The sequence below is a fragment of the Ctenopharyngodon idella genome, chromosome 3, assembly GCF_019924925.1.
Source record: "Ctenopharyngodon idella isolate HZGC_01 chromosome 3, HZGC01, whole genome shotgun sequence".
Lineage (NCBI taxonomy): Eukaryota > Metazoa > Chordata > Actinopteri > Cypriniformes > Xenocyprididae > Ctenopharyngodon > Ctenopharyngodon idella.
In genome coordinates, this window is record NC_067222.1 from 19,097,816 (window position 1) to 19,117,408 (window position 19,593).

General features: G+C 36.7%; 1 protein-coding gene across 3 annotated transcripts in view; it reads left to right on the forward strand.

The window, feature by feature from the left end:
* The window catches only part of ttyh2l (tweety homolog 2, like), a 47,040-nt gene that overhangs the window by 18,187 nt on the left and 9,260 nt on the right, over positions 1–19,593 (forward strand). For all 3 annotated transcript variants that reach the window (XM_051885801.1, XM_051885799.1, XM_051885800.1), the window contains exons 3-6: positions 1,636–1,747; positions 7,982–8,202; positions 11,821–11,916; positions 13,620–13,692. In XM_051885801.1, the coding sequence (XP_051741761.1) occupies positions 1,636–1,747; positions 7,982–8,202; positions 11,821–11,916; positions 13,620–13,692 (502 nt within the window). The remainder of the gene's footprint in view (positions 1–1,635; positions 1,748–7,981; positions 8,203–11,820; positions 11,917–13,619; positions 13,693–19,593) is intronic.

Consider the following 19,593-nt stretch of genomic DNA (forward strand, 5'->3'; position numbering starts at 1 on the left):
CGGTATCAGCTGGAGTCCGGTGTGTTTGGAGACTTTGGTTTGTGCTAAAATAAGAAACAAGGGCGTTTCGATACATAAGTAACAAGACTACCCTGGGTGTGAATCTCTCAAAACCTTTTTTTTTTAATTGAAGGAAATTAGTATTTTTATTTAGCAAGGATGTGATCAAAAGTGACAGTAAAGACATTATAATGTTAAAGAATCTATTCAAATAAATGCTGTTCTTTTAAACTTTCTACTCATCAAATAATCACAGTGTCTACAAATACATGAAGCAACTGTTTTCAACATTGTTAGAAATAATATTAATAAATGTTTCTTGAGCATCAAATCATCATATCAGAATGATTTCTGAAGGATCATGTGACACTGAAGACTGCAGTAATGATGCTGAAAAATCAGCTTTACCATCACAAGAATAAATTACATTTTAAAATATATTAATTCAGAACGTTGTTACTTTAAATTCTAATAATGTTTAACAATATTCACATTATCACTGTATTTTTGATCAAATAAATGCAGCCTTTGGTGAACATAAGATGTATCGACCTCACACATTTGTATGGTAGTGTGTCTTTGTCCTTAAAGGAAGTTGAGTTTTACCGTTTTCGAATCCATTCAGCCGATCTCCGGGTCTGGCGGTACCACTTTTAGCATAGCTTAGCATAGTTCGTTGAATCTGATTAGACCGTTAGCATATTTTTCCCATTTAAAACTTGACTCTTCTGTAGTTACATCATGTACTAAGACCGACGGAAAATGAAAAGTTGCGATTTTCTAGGAATTTTCTAAAAATATCGAAACTCTTTGGTCATTTTTGAGCAAGATGCTAACGGTCTAATCAGATTCAATGAACTATGCTAAGCTATGCTAAAAGTGGTACCGCCAGACCCGGAGATCAGCTGAATGGATTCGAAAACGGTAAAACTCAACTGTTTAACTCTAGGGGAGTTGGAAAATGAGCCTATTTTCAAAAAAAGTGGAGTGTTCCTTTAAGAAAATGAATTTACCATAATGTATAAAGTCCCATTTGTATGTGTCTATATGTATGTGTATGTGTGTGTGTGTATATTTTATATATATATATATATATATATTTGTATACAGAATTTTTTTACTATGATATTGAGGAAAATTATAGAATTACTATTGAGAATAATTGAAATGAGAAAATGAGAATAAATGTGCTTTATTGTCATGAAAATAAGCAGAATTAACAACTTTTACTAAATCAGTCTGTGAGATTTTACTACATTTTACTCTTATCGTTAGTTCTTCTGGTGTTTAGGAATGATAGCATCTATCTTGTTTCATCAAGTGTGCAAACGCCAAAAAAGTCTCCCTGACATATCTATGGTGCTAGTAAGTTGTGTACCGTCGGAACAAGCTGTTTTTGTAGTTTAGTTCAAATAAAATGGCTTTTTGAACTGTGCGGGATGCTTTGAGGAAGCTGCAACAAAATCTTTTATCTCATAAGATCAATGACAATTTGATTCCTCATCTGACCCGTTTATAGTGGTAAAAAAGTATACGCTTAACCTTTAAATGTCTTAAATCTTCAACAAACTGTTTGAAATGAAACTGTATTTGTAACACAAACTGTTGTTTTGCCTTGATTTGTTTTTCTCACAGTTCAGCGGTGGGCGTGGGTTTCTATGGAAACAGCGAAACCAACGATGGAGTTTACCAGTTGACTTACTCAATTTATAATGCCAATCACACACTGGGTGGCATTGGCAGTCTGGTAAGAGTTTCACTCCCTTCACCTGTCACTCATCATGTTGTGTCATTTCATTGGAATAGCCTAAGGAACATTGTGATTAAAATGAAATCTGAATTTTTCCTGCTGCATGCTGAAAAACTAAGAGCCGGAGCCTCAGGGGCTTTTCATTGCTGCTAGAGCTAGAATATGACTGTATCATGAGTGGCACACACACACAGAAACACATACATGCAGCGGACTTCACTTCTGCCACAGAGCTGTAGTCATAACGTGTCTGTCCCTATTTTAACTTCAAGTTTTTGAGGAGTTTGAGTTGTAGACTCTAGAAATCTCTCCAGATGCAAACACATCCATCTGGTGTGTGTATTCATCCATGTAGGATTATCTTTTCATCTGCATTAAAGGGGATTAAAAATCTATCTGTATATCCACTCATGGATACTTGTCCACGGGTGTGCCGGGAATGTTTGTGAGTGTCCTGCTGATCACAGAGTGATTGAGGACACCCACCACTGAATGACCACTTCTCAAATCCATTTATTTTATTTTGTATTTATTTTATTTCATTATTTTAACAGCAAACTGCCTTAGAATTGAAAATTGAAATATCACTTAAAACATTTGCAATTAAAGCACCATTTCCATCTCATGTGTTCAAGAGAACAAAATTGTCACTTCCTGGGGGAAAAAAAAAAAAAAAATGGAAGATGCTGTAATTGGGGAATAATTGGGATGTAAATTTTTCCTCCATCATTCCTTCAGATGCTTCTGGGAGGGAATTAAAGCAAATCATTGTGATGACAGACTTTGGCTTAGTCATTTCAGAACGACCAAACCAAAATTTGAGAAGCTTTTGAAATAAAACTGATCCACCAGTTATCCAATAACATCCATTGTTGAGGCAGTCACGTGATTTTGTTGTTGCGCTTCAAGGATTTATTCGGTAAATGTGTGTTTCATGGTAGTTTGTGCGCATGTTTTCTTATCGGGTTAAAAAGAAATGATCCATCTCATTTGAGAATTTATGTTTAGAATTTGTTTAGTTTGTCATTTCCATCCAGCGTTTCTTTATCCCAATATCCCATTTCTTTATTCCAATATCCCAAATGCGCATAAAAATAGGTTGATGGAAACATAGCCAGTGTGAGCATCAATGTGATTTCAATGCACTTTTTAATTTTGGCCATTACATTTAAAGCAATTAATACACATTCTTTCCTTGTTTCACGACTTACATGTTGATATGCTTTCAATTTTGTATAAGGGTCATTGACAAATAAGGTTTTTAAAAGTGTAAAAAAAACATAATGGATATATAATTAATTTTGAAGTTTTATTGAGTGTTAACAATGCGATTGTTTTTTTTTTATATATATATATATATATATATATATATATATAATTAATTAACGCTGCTTAGGTCAAAATTTGTCACCAAAAAAGTAAAACCGAACGACACTTTTAGTTATACCGAATGACGATATTTTCAAACAATGCTAACAGGCTGATATCTAGCTATCTAGCAGAAGGACAATCAAACATTTTATATTTAGTACAAGTTTTTAAAATATTACAACATTTTCCATGTTTTATAGCGGTTGTACCGAATGACCTGATGTTTCGGGACATGCACATGAGCAAGTGAAAACATGACTTTTTCAAATAGTTAAGAGAGAGTTAGTTACTTTACTTCATGACCATGTGGTCCTTTGCAGGTTTCTGAATGATGTCACATCCTGTCACGTGATATTGACTGCATGATCCAAAATGGTCCCACTAACTAGACTAGGTTTTAGACTAGGTTTACAAGTTCTTTCCGTTCTCATTAAAAATGTCACTGTGTTATCTCTGCCGAAAATGCACTGGGCAGTTCTTTGTAATTCACAGCTATGTTCTATTTAAAACAACCCACAAACAGTGTTTCCAGCAGTAGTCTTAGATGTGAGGGCCATGTAATTCAACATATGGCAGGTTGAGTCGGGTAAACAGAGCATTTGGCTGGCTGGCTGGCAGAAAATTTCTCCTCACACAGCCCTGATGTTCATTACCTGTGGTGACAACCTCTGTTCTTCTAATACTCTGCCTCCGAGAGCTTCCCGCCATCACTCTCGCTCTCTGCCAGTGTATCTTTGGCTCACTGGCCCATAATGCATTGCTTCACGGTTGGGTGATCATATCTAAATGAGCTGTCTAGAACAGACTTTTCACTGTTTGCTGCAACCAAAACAACATTCAGAATGTGAGAACAACAAACAGCCGTTGGCTTCACTAAAACCGCATAAATCCAATTTCAGCTTTAGTGAAAGTCAAATTTAATAATTGAAAGGCAAAGAGGACCAGTCTGAAGGCCAAGCTTGATTGCACAACTGAATTCATGAATGTTGAAGTGATTGGGAGAGTGAGGAGGGAGTTTTCAGACCTGCCAAGCTTTTTAAACGCCTCCTGCCAGTGGTTGCGTGCCAGAAAATAGCTGTTGCAACTGTGAGTAAATGGGTGTAGCGATTTGCCATTTTGCATGCTTCTAACTTTATTTCATGCTATGTCCACACCTTCCACTAGGGCAGTGACTCTGTGAATGTTGCTTTTATGAATCTTAATCTCTATGAATCTTAATTACACTTCCACCATCTCGAAATTGAGTTATAGAGCTATTATTCAAAAGAGCTACATATTGCAATTTACTGAAATGAAAGCAGAATGAGCAATTATTGCCAAGAATAAGATTTACCAGAAATGCCACATGGTGGCCTTTAAAAAGATGGAAAGAACACTAGTTTCAAACACTCACTGATGTACTGATCAACTACAGTATATTAATGATTTCACGTCTAAGAAAAGACTTAAAACATTTTTTTATGTGTTTTTTTTTTTTTTTTTTAATTGGATACAGACAGTGCTATTAATCCAGTCTATTGTAGCTTGAATAAGATGGTTGAATAAGATGTCTGACCTATAAATTGATCAGGTTTTAGGACCTGAAAAAGTTGACAATAATAGTGTGATGAGTAGCAAAGTGGTAGCTAATACTAATAATGTCACAGCAGTCTCCTTTAAAGGTTGAACTGAAAAAAATTACTGCTTTTTTCCCTCAGGGTTGTGCACCATTCAGTTTTTTAGAGGCCAATACATGGATGGGTCTCTAACGTTGATTCAGGCCAACAACAAAGGCTGTATTGTTCAAAGCAATAAATGCAGAATATTTCATGGTCATTACTCTGCACCTAGGCAGTTGAATAGCAGTAATATATCAAGGTTATCTGACAAAATCCTTCTGAAAGCATAATTGATTCTCCTCCAGCACCTGAATCTGTCAGAAACAATGATTGGGGACTGAAGAAGCTGACTTCAAACTTGTTTGTTACTTTCTGGACACGTTTTGAGCCTACCACATGAGAAAACCACCTTAACGTTAACAATGGATGGTCAGCCAAAAACATCAATTTACTTCCTGCCATATATCATAGTTTATAACTATTTTGTGCTTTTAATGTAAATGTTATCCAATGAAAGTTTAGCAAGTACTCTCATTTAAAGGGATAGTTCACCCAAAAATGAAAATTATCCCATGATTTACTCAACCTCAAGCCGTCCTAGGTGTATACTCTATCTTCTTTCAGACGAACACAATCTCTGATATATTTAAAAATATTCTTAGCCATACGCATTCGACGTACGTCCAAAAAGCGTTAACTTCTCGATCTTCAGTGACATGACATTCTACACTATGCCATGACGTACTAAGCTATGTCCTACGCTATAATGCATAGTACATCATGTCATTGTGTACTACGGCGCGGAAGTTACCTCTTTTTGGACGTATGTCGAATGCGTATGGCTGTTGCGCCAGAAGCTCGTTATTTTACTTTAGAAAGTTTTAAATAAGGATATTTGTCTTACACAAATGTATCGATTTACTTCAGAAGGCCTTTATAAACCCCCTGGAGTCATATGGATTCATTTTTTTATGGATGGATGCTTTTTTTTTTGTCTTCAAAATTTGGCCACCCATTCACAACCATTATAAACCTTGGAGGACTAAAATATGTCACCGATTTTGTTCATTTGAAAGAAGATAGTCATATGCACCTAGGATGGCTTGAGAGTGAGTAAATCATGGGATAATTTTCATTTTTGGGTAAATTATCCGTTTAATCTTGTCCATTTCATGTCCATTTATAAGTAGGGCTTCCCCCTAATAGATAACTAATCGTTAGTAGACTAGAAGAGGCTTAGTCAACCAAATTTTATTAGTCGGTTAGTCACAGAAAAAGAAGAAGCTTGTGCCTAAGTCATGCAGTCCGTGAGGGACAGATCATTAACGTGGTGATTACAGTATGTCAGGCAGGAAATCAAAATGTTCATCTATCATCCATTGCCCTCAAATATGATTTATCATTTGAAACATATTAGTAGCAGCTTTACATGGCTGTACACTCTAACTTTAATCTAGATAAATGTGCACTATTAGTAGGCGCATATCCAAGTGTTTGAGCAAGGTGTGGAAGCTAAAGTATAGCACCTTTACTGAAAGATATGGAGGCGCCGGCGCGATGACTTGCATTTTTTCCTGACAACAGTGGAAACAACGTAATATATTCCAACATTTTTGGTCATACAGATACGAGTAATACATCATTCGTAACTGTAAAGTGGTCTACTTTTGTTTGTGTAAACTCACAATCAAGAAAACGTTGTACTTTTGTAAAATAAAGAAAACAACCAGGATACACTTTCTGTCATCTCGATCTCTGTGAACTGGAGTGCGTCACAAAAAAAGAACCAAACTCAACGTATAGGCTACTTGACTCACAGATATGAGAAATATACAGTATCTATAGAAAGCTTGAAATGTCTTTTAAACAAACCAATTCAAATATAAAACAAATGCTCTCTGCTTATGTAATCCGTATGAAAGTTGCATTTCTCTCTATAGGCGCGTTCACTATACTGCGGAGATGGCGAGGCAGCATTGTCAACTTCATCTTTGTAGCCAACACTGACTCAACGCTAGTTTATTAATAAATCATTGTCTCTTTTTTTTTTTTCCCGACACATTCATAATCATTACTTTTACCAGTGAATTGCGGCAAGCTTTATGTGTGCTCTTAAGCATGGAATAGGCTATATTATGCCTATATATATTAAACGCTCATCATGGTTTAGTATTCTCCTCAGTATATATTTAAGTAATTAAATACAAATGTGCGATTAGTCGACTAATGGCTTAAATGAATGACTAATAGTCTAGGAAAATCTTTAGTTGGGGCAGCCCCATTAATTAGTCACAACATAATGACAAACATAAAAACAAAACATGAAAATATTGTTTTATAACCCTCTTACTGTCTAAAGGTGTCTTCGTTACCTTTGTTTAGTGAATTTTCGCAGGTGAAATCCAGTCAATAGGCTCAGAAATTCCATGTGAGCAAATATTTCCCCACACAGATTTCGCAACGATTCAAGTCTCACAAATTTGATGTGATGACTAGATTGGATTGAATGTGACTTCTGTGTGAGCTGTGCATTATACATCCCTACATTTGGACCTTTTTGCAGGCTACATTTTGCTAATGTGGCCACACCAATTCATAAAATTTCCATAAATATTTCCATTTTACCTGCTTTTTGTGGTCTTGTACTGTGTTACTTCTAAACTAGCTTCTTTCTGTCCCATCTAGCCTTATTCTCAATTCTCTTTCCTCAAAATAAGGGGATAAGACCCCTCACTTTGTCCCAAACTCATCTTTTAAAAATGTTTAGCCTACATATCCACTGGCTTGGGAGAAACCAGCTCAATACCTGCCAGTGAGATTGGGGGACTTGGGGGACATGACATTTGCAAATGTTGTCAGTAAACGATCAATAACATCATTGCATTTGCATGATTATAGTTTATAAAAAATGTTCACTGTAAATGCACAAAGTATACATAGAGTATCAATTTAAGGGGATGTTTTTTTTTTTCTGCTGAACAAAAAGATATTTTGAGAAATGCAATGAAAATCATTTTCATCATCATCAGTATGTTTGGACCCCAACAATCATTAAAATATCTATAATAATTAAACAAATATACAACCTTGCTCAACTTTTTGTCACTCTTGCAACTTTGCTTCTTTGGCAATCCCATGATCACCCGTGCATGCCTCCCGCTCCCGTAGATAATTATTTGGAAATGGCCATTCATCTCTGCGCCAGCGCGGCACCATTAGTCTGCTAATAGCGATCAGCAATTTTCTTTGTCTCTTCTCTCAGGTGGGAAACTCATTGGGTAGCATGCAGGTTGGGCTGAAAGAGCACCTGGAGCGGTTGGATGAGATATTTTCTCCACGGGGAGACTACACTCAAACCTTGCGCTTCATGCAGCAGATGGCTGACAACATTATCCAGCAGCTGACAGCCATGCCAGACACAAAGAAGATGCAAGTGGATTTGGCAGCCATTGCGGACCAAACTGCATTCATAGAGTACTATAGGTGAGCTGTTTTGAGCTGCTGGGGTAAGGGTGGCTTATTTACCGAAATGTTTTGCAACAACATGTCCTATGTCTCATCAGAGGTCAAAGACAGGACGGCTCTATTTACTCTTGAGATTTCTGGTGTAGATGTGGGTCAGAAATATGTTTGAATGATTCAGATGCCTCTGCGCTTCAAACATGTGACCCTATTTTTCAGACTTACCTTTTTTAACGCCTTACTCAAACATTTGACCCTATTTTTAAGACTTGTAGCTCTACTCCTTAAACATGTGACCTTATTTTTCAGACTTCTTGCCCTACTCCTCAAACATGTGACCCTATTTTTCAGACTTACCTTTTTTTAACTCCTTACTCCTTAAACATGTGACCCTATTTTTCAAACTTCTGGCCTTGTTCCTCAAACATGTTGCCCTATATATATATATATATATATATATATATATATATATATATATATATATATATATATATATATATTATTTTTTTTTTTTTTTTTTTTTTTTTTCCAGACTTCTGGTCCAACTCCTCAAACAAGTGACCCCTTTTTTTTTTTTTTTTTTTTTTTTTCTCTCAAATGCCTGGCCTTACTCCTCAAACGTGTGACCATATTTTTTCAAACGCTTTACTTCTGAAACATGTGACCCTCTTTTTCAGTCTTCTGGCCCTACTCCCCAAACATTTGACCCTATTTTTCGGTCTTCTGGCTCTACTCCTCAAACATGTGACCCTATTTTTCATACTTCTGGCTCTACTCCTCAAACATGTGACCCTATTTTTCAGTCTTCTGGCCCTACTCCCCAAACATTTGACCCTATTTTTCAGTCTTCTGGCTCTACTCCTCAAACATTTGACCCTATTTTTCAGTCTTCTGGCTCTACTCCTCAAACATGTGACCCTATTTTCAGTCTTCTGGCCCTACTCCTCAAACATGTGACCCTATTTTTTAGACTTCTGGCTCTACTCCTCAAACATGTGACCCTATTTTTCAGACCTCTGGTCCTGCTCCTCAAACATTTGACCCTATTTTTCATACTTCTGGCTCTACTCCTCAAACATGTGACCCTATTTGCAGTCTTCTGGCCCTACTCCCCAAACATGTGACTAGGGCTGGGTGATATTTTTTACTGTTTAACTAGTCAACTTAAAAACTTAACTACAATATGATTTAAGTAACATTCTCTTTATTAACAATCTGGTTAAAAAAGGTTCCATTCCAAGTGCACCACACATGAAGTGATCAACATGGTGTAAATGTAAAACAATTTGTTAAATATCTTTGCAGAAATATGAAGACAAATGTTGTACAAACTTCCTATATACTTAGAAATAATATAAAATAAGAAAATGCTAAATATTTCTGAGCCAAAAAGTAATAGCAATAAATAACACCAGTAATAGGCTATTATTAACAGCAAATGCTCTGTAAAAAGAGAAAAAAACAGCAACTTTCAGCCTGTCACCATCATGCAAACATGAAATATCAAACCGGTTTACAGGTTTTTGCATTCCATTGCGCTATTTGTCCTATTGTTTTTATGTTTGGCGGACATGTTTAGGTGTTGCACTTTTGCGTCTTTTGCAGCGTCTCACCCATGAAACGGCATTCTAAAAACACGGCGGTCAAGTTAAAAAAAAATGCTCAACTCGGGCTAAATAACTTTGCCTTTTTTTTTTTCTCATTCCACTCCCTGCATCTCATTTTTATAACGCAATAACGCATTTCTGAATGAACAGCCGCTTAAGAATAGTGATGTCACATGAGAGCGGTTAATCAGGCGCGATCATGTGGTCGGATCATTTTCTTCTCCTAATACGGTTATCATTGCTGTATTGTCAACATGTCTAATTGTAACGCTTGCTAACATTTTTATTCAAAATCGCGATTTCTCGATTTAAAAACTAATAAAATCGAGGCAAAACAGTAAATTCGAATTAATTGAAAAAATCGGAAAAATCGCCCAGCCCTACATGTGACCCTATTTTTCAGTCTTCTGACCCTACTCCCCAAACACGTGACCCTATTTTTCAGTCTTCTGGCTCTACTCCTCAAACACGTGACCCTCCTTTTCAGTCTTCTGGCTTTACTCCTCAAACATGTAACCCTCCTTTTCAGTCTTCTGGGCCTACTCCTCAAACATGTAACCCTATTTTTCAGACCTCTGGTCCTGCTCCTCAAACATTTGAACCTATTTTTCTTACATCTGGCTCTACGCCTCAAACATGTGACCGTATTTTTAGTCTTCTGGCCCTACTCCTCAAACATTTGAACCTATTTTTCTTACATCTGGCTCTACGCCTCAAACATGTGACCGTATTTTTAGTCTTCTGGCCCTACTCCTCAAACATTTGACCCTATTTTTCTTACTTCTGACCTACTCAAATACATGACCATAACTTTTGTCATTACTCCTCAAACATCTGACCCCTTTTCTAAATTTTTGTCCATTACATCTTAAAATGCTGGCCCCACTTCTCAAACACGTGACCCCAAACTGCTCAAACATGCTGCCCTACTCCCCCTAACAAAATCAACTTGTTTTGAGTTGGAGAATGAGGTGATGCCTTAAAGGTGTCAGCTCTGGACTACTTGTTAACCCTTACTGGTACTACTACTTGATCTCCATGTGTGCTAGGTTACTTTTGCTCTTTTGGAGCTGTTAGTCTTGTTGAATTGATTTGTATGTCCTCCTTGAAGATTACATTTCCATTTGTAGACCTGCGCGTTATGAACTTGCAGTGCATGTATTGACAAGTAGCTAGTGTTTCAAACAGCTGAAGGACTGCGCACTTGAGCAGCAGCGGTCAAACCTCTCTTCCTACATTACTCATAGGCAAATCTAATCGTCCAACCTTTGGACTCCCTTCTTTGATTCTTCATACTCCTTTGTCTCCATATACTGTATTTCTCTCTTTCACTCTCTCTCTTTTTCTGGCTCAAGATATGTGGCCATTTTTAAGTCCTCATGGTGTAGGATTACTGATTGGATTGTGGTTTGCCAGGCATTCCAATAGAAAAATAGAAAATACAGCACAGCACCTGTTTTTACATGTGGTTTTAATGCTTTAGTTGGCTCTGACATTAGTTAGAAAACGGTGCCTTACATATTAGGCCATTTTGTAATTCTTTTATTGAAATGTTATGAGTTACATACAACATAAAACCGTTTTTATGATCTCAAACAGTATGTCTGATCACCGGAAGGAACACCTTCTCAGTGTGAGCTGTTTGGCAGATTTTCTATTCTCACATACTAGGCTGGAGCTCATAAAATTCTTATGTCTATTTGGTCTGTTCAATTATTAATCATATAGATGGGAAATATACAATGGAAGAATAATGTGAGTGCCATAAACACCCACTTTTAAAGTCATACACGCTGAAAGCATGCTCCCACACACTTATATCACACAAGATGAATATTAAAATTAGAGCTGTCAATTGATTAAAAAAAATGGAATTGAATGAGGTGATACACAGTTTAATTACTCAAATTAAATGGAAATAAGCACATTTAAGTAATGTTTGCTTAGGAAAGCACTGAAGATAATTCTAAAACATTATGTAAAACATTATGAACATTTCTTTCCGCTCTCATCTTGGTTTTCTTTCTTTCAGATGGCTAACATACCTGCTGCTTCTGATTTTGGACTTGGTCATCTGTCTCTTAGCATGTTTGGGATTGGCAAAGCAGTCTCGATGGCTGCTCGCAGTGTAAGTGTACACTAAATATGTATGGTTTAGTCTCCTGGCTTTGGGTGTTCCCTTCGCAGAAGGGTAGTATGACCCATTTTTGTACACATTTCCATTTCATGTAAACATTGAGATGCAATATATACTTGTATGTTTGTGTATACGATGTGACATGTGTTATATTACCTGTATTTCAGCATGTATATAATCCTTTCTCGTTATTAATTGTTTGTTAGTGTCGCAAAGTTGTTTATCACTGCTAGCTTAAATCCCTAACGGATGCACTATAAAATAATGCAGCCTCTGACATAAACAGACCTCTGTGGAATGACTCTGAGTGCATCGAGTGCTGTGGTTACCAGTCGCCAGCAAGCCCTGCATTTCCTCTGTCTCTCTCTCCATTTGCCTTATTGGAAGCTCCTTTAGATCTATCCCCACTTACCCCACTAATGCTTATTGATCTCTGTGCCCGCGTGAGCATGTGCTCGCCCTTAACTAATTATTACGTGCTTCCAATCCGCTTTATTGGTGCTTTTAAGACCATCCTCAGATGAGAAAGGCTGTTTGAGGAAACCTCGGCTCCATTTTCCATGGCCACCAGAGAGCCGTTTACCCCATTCATCTCCTTTTGAATTCCTATTTACACACGTGATCGCTCACATGCTCACGTGTTCTCACCGTTTACATCCTCATTCATTTGTTTCTTACTACTTACTAAGTTACTTGCTTAGTAAGTCTTTTGTAGGTTGATTTCTGAATGCTTAAGTGACTTCAAGAACCTTACCATGATAGCACACCGTAGAGTTTATGCTCATCTGCAGTTGATCACTAAAACGTTTCCTGTTAGATACACATTCGACAGATCCTTTTGCAATATTCTTAATTAAAACAGTTGTGAGTTTAAAGTCTGAACTGAATATAATGATAAAAAAACACTATAACATGAAAGATTACAAATACTATAAAGAGACAAGACATATTTTTATCGTAAGGGCAAAACATACATTGTGAATGAGAATTGAATCAATCAAAGACACATTAAGGAAGTAATTAGAGCAGCTACTTGAAGTAAGTAGATTTACTTACTAACTGGAAGTTTGGTTGATATTCATTTACACATTCACAAAACATTTTTGTAATAAATGGTGTTTTAATAGAAGTAGTATTATAGATCGGTAGTATTAGTATCATATTAGAATTCTGCTGGAAAGATTACACATTTTTCTCTTTGAAGATGTTTATTTTAATTCAGCTCAAGAATTTATTAAATTGATCAGAAGTGACAGTAAATACATTTATAATGATTTCTATTTCAAATAAATGTTGATCTTTTCATCAAAGAATCATAAAACAAATGTACAACAAAAATATTAAGCAGCACAACTGTTGATAATAACAAGAACTGCAAATCCGCATATCCGAGTGATTTCTAAAGGATCATGTGACACTGAAGACTGGAGTAATGACGCTGAAAATTCAGCTTTGCATCACAGAAATAAATTACACTTTAAAATATATTCAAAGAAAACAGTTATTTTAAATTGTCATAATCACAATCTTACTTTTTTTTTTTAAAGCAATCAAAATTATTTCTTGGTGAGAATCTTTCAAAAGCATTCACAAATCCTACTGACCCCAAACCTTTTAACTGTAGTTTACAGTTTTATTTTTGACCTCACATCTCACTGTTATTCCCTCGCTTTCTCTCTTTTTTTCCATTTCAGTATCATGGTGTGTGGGGTATTGACCCTGATCATGAGTTGGGCGTCATTAGGAGTGGGCACGGCCACAGCTGTGGTAAGTTACTGCGTTTTCACATGACTGCTCACTTGAAACCCCCTTTGATCATGTCCAGGGAACAAATCAGTCACTTCATTCACATTTTTTTTTTCCCTTTCTAAAAACTATGTGAATGTTTGTAAGTCAAGAAAGAGGGGGGCGTGAGCTGTGTGAAACTCTTAGGAGATTATCAGGGTTCAGTGACTGCATTTGTGCGTCTCGTGGTGCATGCCAGTTTGCAAAGCTGATTACAAAGCCCTGGTCATTTAAATTAGACAGTCCGCTGGCTTAACGGAGGTTAACAGTTGTACTCTCTGTGTCACTAAACAGGCCAATTTACTTTGTCTCATGTCTCGCCTCTGTCTTTATCTCTGCATCTCTCAGGCTGCATAATAATGACTGCAAACTGTATTTATTGATCTGAAGATGCTTATATTTAGTCTTGATTTTAATACAGTGATTGGGTATGCAGTACATTATGCGTAGGGGCTTGTTCAGGTACTTTACACTTCCTGTGATGTACTTACCTGACATCAAACATGCCACATTTCATTAGAAGTCCAAATCCTCAAGCATAATGGTACCACAGCCTTCACATGAAGAAAACAAAGTAAAAGTTGTTTATTACTTACAAACAGGGCTCTGAACCGGTTCAAGGAATGAAAACGAAAACTGGAAACGAACAAAATGTTGACCGGAACGTAACCAGAAACAGAAACGAAATCAAATTTAATCGTTCTGAACAGAAATGCTAATTTGAAATGGCCATTTGGCAGTCAACCAATCACGAATTCAAATAGTACAGCCTATGCAAATGTGACGCTGACGCATCCAAAGTGTGTGAAATGCCCGCGCTCAGGCTCTACAGTGAGTGAAATGCCCGCGCTGACGCGCTCAGGCTCAGCTGTCAAGGCATCATAGGTTAGGTAAGTGACAATGGCAATGCCCTGGCATTAGTTTTTCCAATGATATGACACCAACCGTCAAGCATTAGGCCTACATTTAAGTGAAAATGAATGTCAAGTAGGCTAATATGCAGCTTGTTGTGCGATTTGAAACCAGCGAAAATGGCAGGATATGTAGAACATATACTTGCTTTTACCTGTATAACCATAAATTATGGAGTACAGTTTACTGTCTTTAGAAGGAAAAAAAAATTCAGTGGTCGCGCCGGCGCCTCACGCGCGCACACACTAATTATTGCATTGCTTACTTGATATTGCAGCCTGTTAAATAATTAAAATAAAATACAATCAACCAAACATATAAAATGTTACACTGCTCAATTCAATTCTGTAATACAATCTGCCGTTTACCACCCGTGACCACCCCCTGACTGTGCTGTTATGTGAAGGATGATGTCGATAATGCGAGTGAAGTACAAAGCTTACATAATAATTAATAGTTTAGCATTCGCCTCGAAAATGGAAACAGTGTCGAATGAGAAAGGTAGGCTTTAAATTAATTCGTTTAGCATCTTATTTAGTTTTATTTCTAATAAATAAACTTGTTTCTCGCCTTGAATATAGCAATAGAAGCTGGAATGGCGTTAAAAAAAAGATTTTTTTTTTTTTTAATTCGTTTTGGCTTGACGTAGCTATAGCCTGGATAGGCTGTTAACTTTAGAGGTTTTGTGGTAAATAAAATAGGGCAGTTTTGTTCATAATTTATGTTTACAAACATTATTAGCCTATATATTATATATAGGCTAGGTTATTTGTAAACATTTTATTTTATTTACTGATAAATTACATTATTTCTGAATGTAATAATAAAATGCGACGTATACGCGACATATCTTTTTTCCTCTCAGGAATAGCGTCGGTATTTTTAACCAAACATTTTAAAATATCTTGAAAAAAATACTTTATAAATCGTTGATAGTTTTTCCTTTCGTTTAATAGGTTTACATTTGGACAGAATCTTGTTATAAAAGAAAATTGTAGGCCTATTGGCTAAGACGGCAAATACTCTTTGTTTTTTAATAAATAAAATGCCTACGTATTATTATTATTATTATTATTATTATTATTATTATTATTATTATTATTATTAAGTAGGCTACATGCAAACAAAAAAAAAGTTAAAAAATAACGTTATTAACCGTTATTTTTTCTAAAAAAACGGTTTCGGAACGTTAATAATACAGAAGGAACGCTGGAACAGAAACGATTGAATTTTTTTTTTTTTTTCGTTTTTAAGCCTTGTTTACAAATGCTGCCAGATGATATTTACAGTTTGTCAAGAAACATGTTCTATTATAAAACACTATGTAATATGGTAAATGTATATGGTGAGTTCAGTAAATGAAATAGTCATGTAAGCAATAACAAATGAGCAATCAAGCAGTGCAGACCAATAAAATGATTGCGAGTGATATTGCTTATATATAAACAAGACGTTAATATTTGAGCAACTATATTTCTAATGAAGGTACAGCAGAACGACATTTTAATTCTGACTTCTGAATCAGTGTCTTTGAACAACTCAGTATGAATGATTTTGTGACTCACTCATAAAGACAGTTGTTTCACTCCGGAATCCTTTTTTTTTTTTTTTTTTTTTTTTACGAATACTTTTTTATTAAGAGTTACTTACCCAGTAACTTACTCTTAAACACATTCACTTGTCACCCCCTAATGCTTTTTTTATATTAGGTTGCTTAATATGAGAAGCATAAACACATCAATTTTAACCCTTTTTAATTTTTTCTTGGTCATATCTTGATTGGTTTGGTTCATGGTTTTTGAGGATGTAGAACCATCACTCAACCTGTCTGTCTGTTTCATTTGACTATTTTCTACGTAGACACAGATGAATTTAATATACTGTACAGTTTGATTTCTTACACAGCCTTTGGTGTCAACCACAAAATAAATGGGAAGTTTTTACTGCTTTCTTTTTAAAAGTTGATAAGTCTGATTATTTTGCCGTTCTAACTATGGTATATAGTTACAACAGCAATGGTATATATGTCAGAACAAACCCACCATTGCACTGTTGGAGAATAGCTGTGCTATTTACACCTGGGTACAAATGGACGTTTGGGAAAAATACATATACAGGTGCTGGTCATATAATTAGAATATCATCAAAAAGTTGATTTATTTCACTAATTCCATTAAAAAAGTGAAACTTGTATATTATATTCATTCATTACACACAGACTGATATATTTCAAATGTTTATTTCTTTTAATTTTGATGATTATAACTGACAACTAAGGAAAATCCCAAATTCAGTATCTCAGAAAATTAGAATATTGTGAAAAGGTTCAATATTGAAGACACCTGGTGCCACACTCTAATCAGCTAATTAACTCAAAACACCTGCAAAGGCCTTTAAATGGTCTCTCAGTCTAGTTCTGTAGGCTACACAATCATGGGGAAGACTGCTGACTTGACAGTTGTCCAAAAGATGACCATTGACACCTTGCACAAGGAGGGCAAGACACAAAAGGTCATTGCAAAAGAGGCTGGCTGTTCACAGAGCTCTGTGTCCAAGCACATTAATAGAGAGGCGAAGGGAAGGAAAAGATGTGGTAGAAAAAAGTGTACAAGCAATAGAGATAACTGCACCCTGGAGAGGATTGTGAAACAAAACCCATTCAAAAATGTGGGGGAGATTCACAAAGAGTGGACTGCAGCTGGAGTCAGTGCTTCAAGAACCACTACGCACAGACGTATGCAAGACATGGGTTTCAGCTGTCGCATTCCTTGTGTCAAGCCACTCTTGAACAACAGACAGCGTCAGAAGCGTCTCGCCTGGGCTAAAGACAAAAAGGACTGGACTGCTGCTGAGTGGTCCAAAGTTATGTTCTCTGATGAAAGTAAATTTTGCATTTCCTTTGGAAATCAGGGTCTCAGAGTCTGGAGGAAGAGAGGAGAGGCACACAATCCACGTTGCTTGAGGTCCAGTGTAAAGTTTCCACAGTCAGTGATGGTTTGGGGTGCCATGTCATCTGCTGGTGTTGGTCCACTGTGTTTTCTGAGGTCCAAGGTCAACGCAGCCGTATACCAGGAAGTTTTAGAGCACTTCATGCTTCCTGCTGCTGACCAACTTTATGGAGATGCAGATTTTATTTTCCAACAGGACTTGGCACCTGCACACAGTGCCAAAGCTACCAGTACCTGGTTTAAGGACCATGGTATCCCTGTTCTTAATTGGCCAGCAAACTCACCTGACTTTAATCCCATAGAAAATCTATGGGGTATTATCAAGAGGAAGATGCAATATGCCAGACCCAACAATGCAGAAGAGCTGAAGGCCACTATCAGAGCAACCTGGGCTCTTATAACACCTGAGCAGTGCCACAGACTGATCGACTCCATGCCACGCCGCATTGCTGCAGTAATTCAGGCAAAAGGAGCCCCAACTAAGTATTGAGTGCTGTACATGCTCATACTTTTCATGTTCATACTTTTCAGTTGGCCAAGATTTCTAAAAATCCTTTCTTTGTATTGGTCTTAAGTAATATTCTAATTTTCTGAGATACTGAATTTGGGATTTCCTTAGTTGTCAGTTATAATCATCAAAATTAAAAGAAATAAACATTTGAAATATATCAGTCTGTGTGTAATTAATGAATATAATATACAAGTTTCACTTTTTGAATGGAATTAGTGAAATAAATCAACTTTTTGATGATATTCTAATTATACGACCAGCACCTATATTTATATGTGTGTGTGTGTGTGTGTGTGTGTGTGTGTGTGTGTGTGTGTGTGTGTGTGTAGGGTATCAATGAATTAGCTTAATTACTAATTTTTTTGCTCCAAACTTTGTGAAGCTACACATTATGAGGCAGACCTGAGCTCTACCATGAGCTTAACAGTGATCAGAGTCACAGCCGACACTTCAGCCAGGATGTCTGTGGGGAGCAGGACCTGAGACTGCTCAATGAGGGTCCAGAGCAAAGGTCAGGCCCCGCACTAAAGTGGATTACTCCAGCAGTGCTTGACTACATCGATTCCTTCCTGTTACTGAGAGTGGAAACAAGCCTTGCAGGGATGTGTGACTCACACGTCTGCATTCAACCCTTTTTAATTCAGAGAGAATTTCCTGTTGAAACCCAATGTGTACCACTCTAATTGATTAATTGATTTTGAGAAATTAATAAATTAAACATTCAATTATGTTAATCAATAGATAAAAAAAAAAAATAAGAGCACAACAATTTAATTAGAAACAATGTTTATGACATTTTCCCTCAAGAAAGTTTCAGGTAACGGGTCGTTCTGTCTGTTTTTGCTGCTGACGCCAACTAATTTTAGCTTGGCCATCCACAGATTTTCACAATAGGATTAGCCCCGTGTGAACAGCTTGTATGGTCCTGACATCCAAGAAACGTCTTAGGCCCTGTTTACACCTGGTATTACGATGCAGTGGACGATGCTAAAAACAGGTGTAAACCGGGTCTAAAACGTTTTGAGCTTGTCCACCTTCGAACACTTCCAGAGGTAGTCGAAAACGTATTTAAATGGATTGCTTTCGTAGTGTAGACGTTCATGTGGAATTCGTTCAAACAGCCACAAAGACTGGCTATTCTCTGCCTACTGACCTAACATATAAACATTACGGGAAGCTCGCTAGCCAGACAGGCATTCATATGAAAATTTTGTGAGCTTATTTCGTCCATTAGATCGAAAGATCTGAAAAAGCCCATACATTTACTCATACATAGACCCTCCCCTCGAATAAATCGGGACAGAAGTGGTTGAAAGTGGACAAAGAGACGGAATAAAACACACAGGAATGTGTCTCCTTCATCTGCTTGTGATCCGATTGACCAAACACATCTTAATACCATGTGTAAACAGGGCCTTAGAAACCTGTCCCCTTTTGATACAAATATCACAACCCAATATGTTTGAACACTGCAGTAACATCAACAAAACTATTTGTGGCCTGTCAATATCA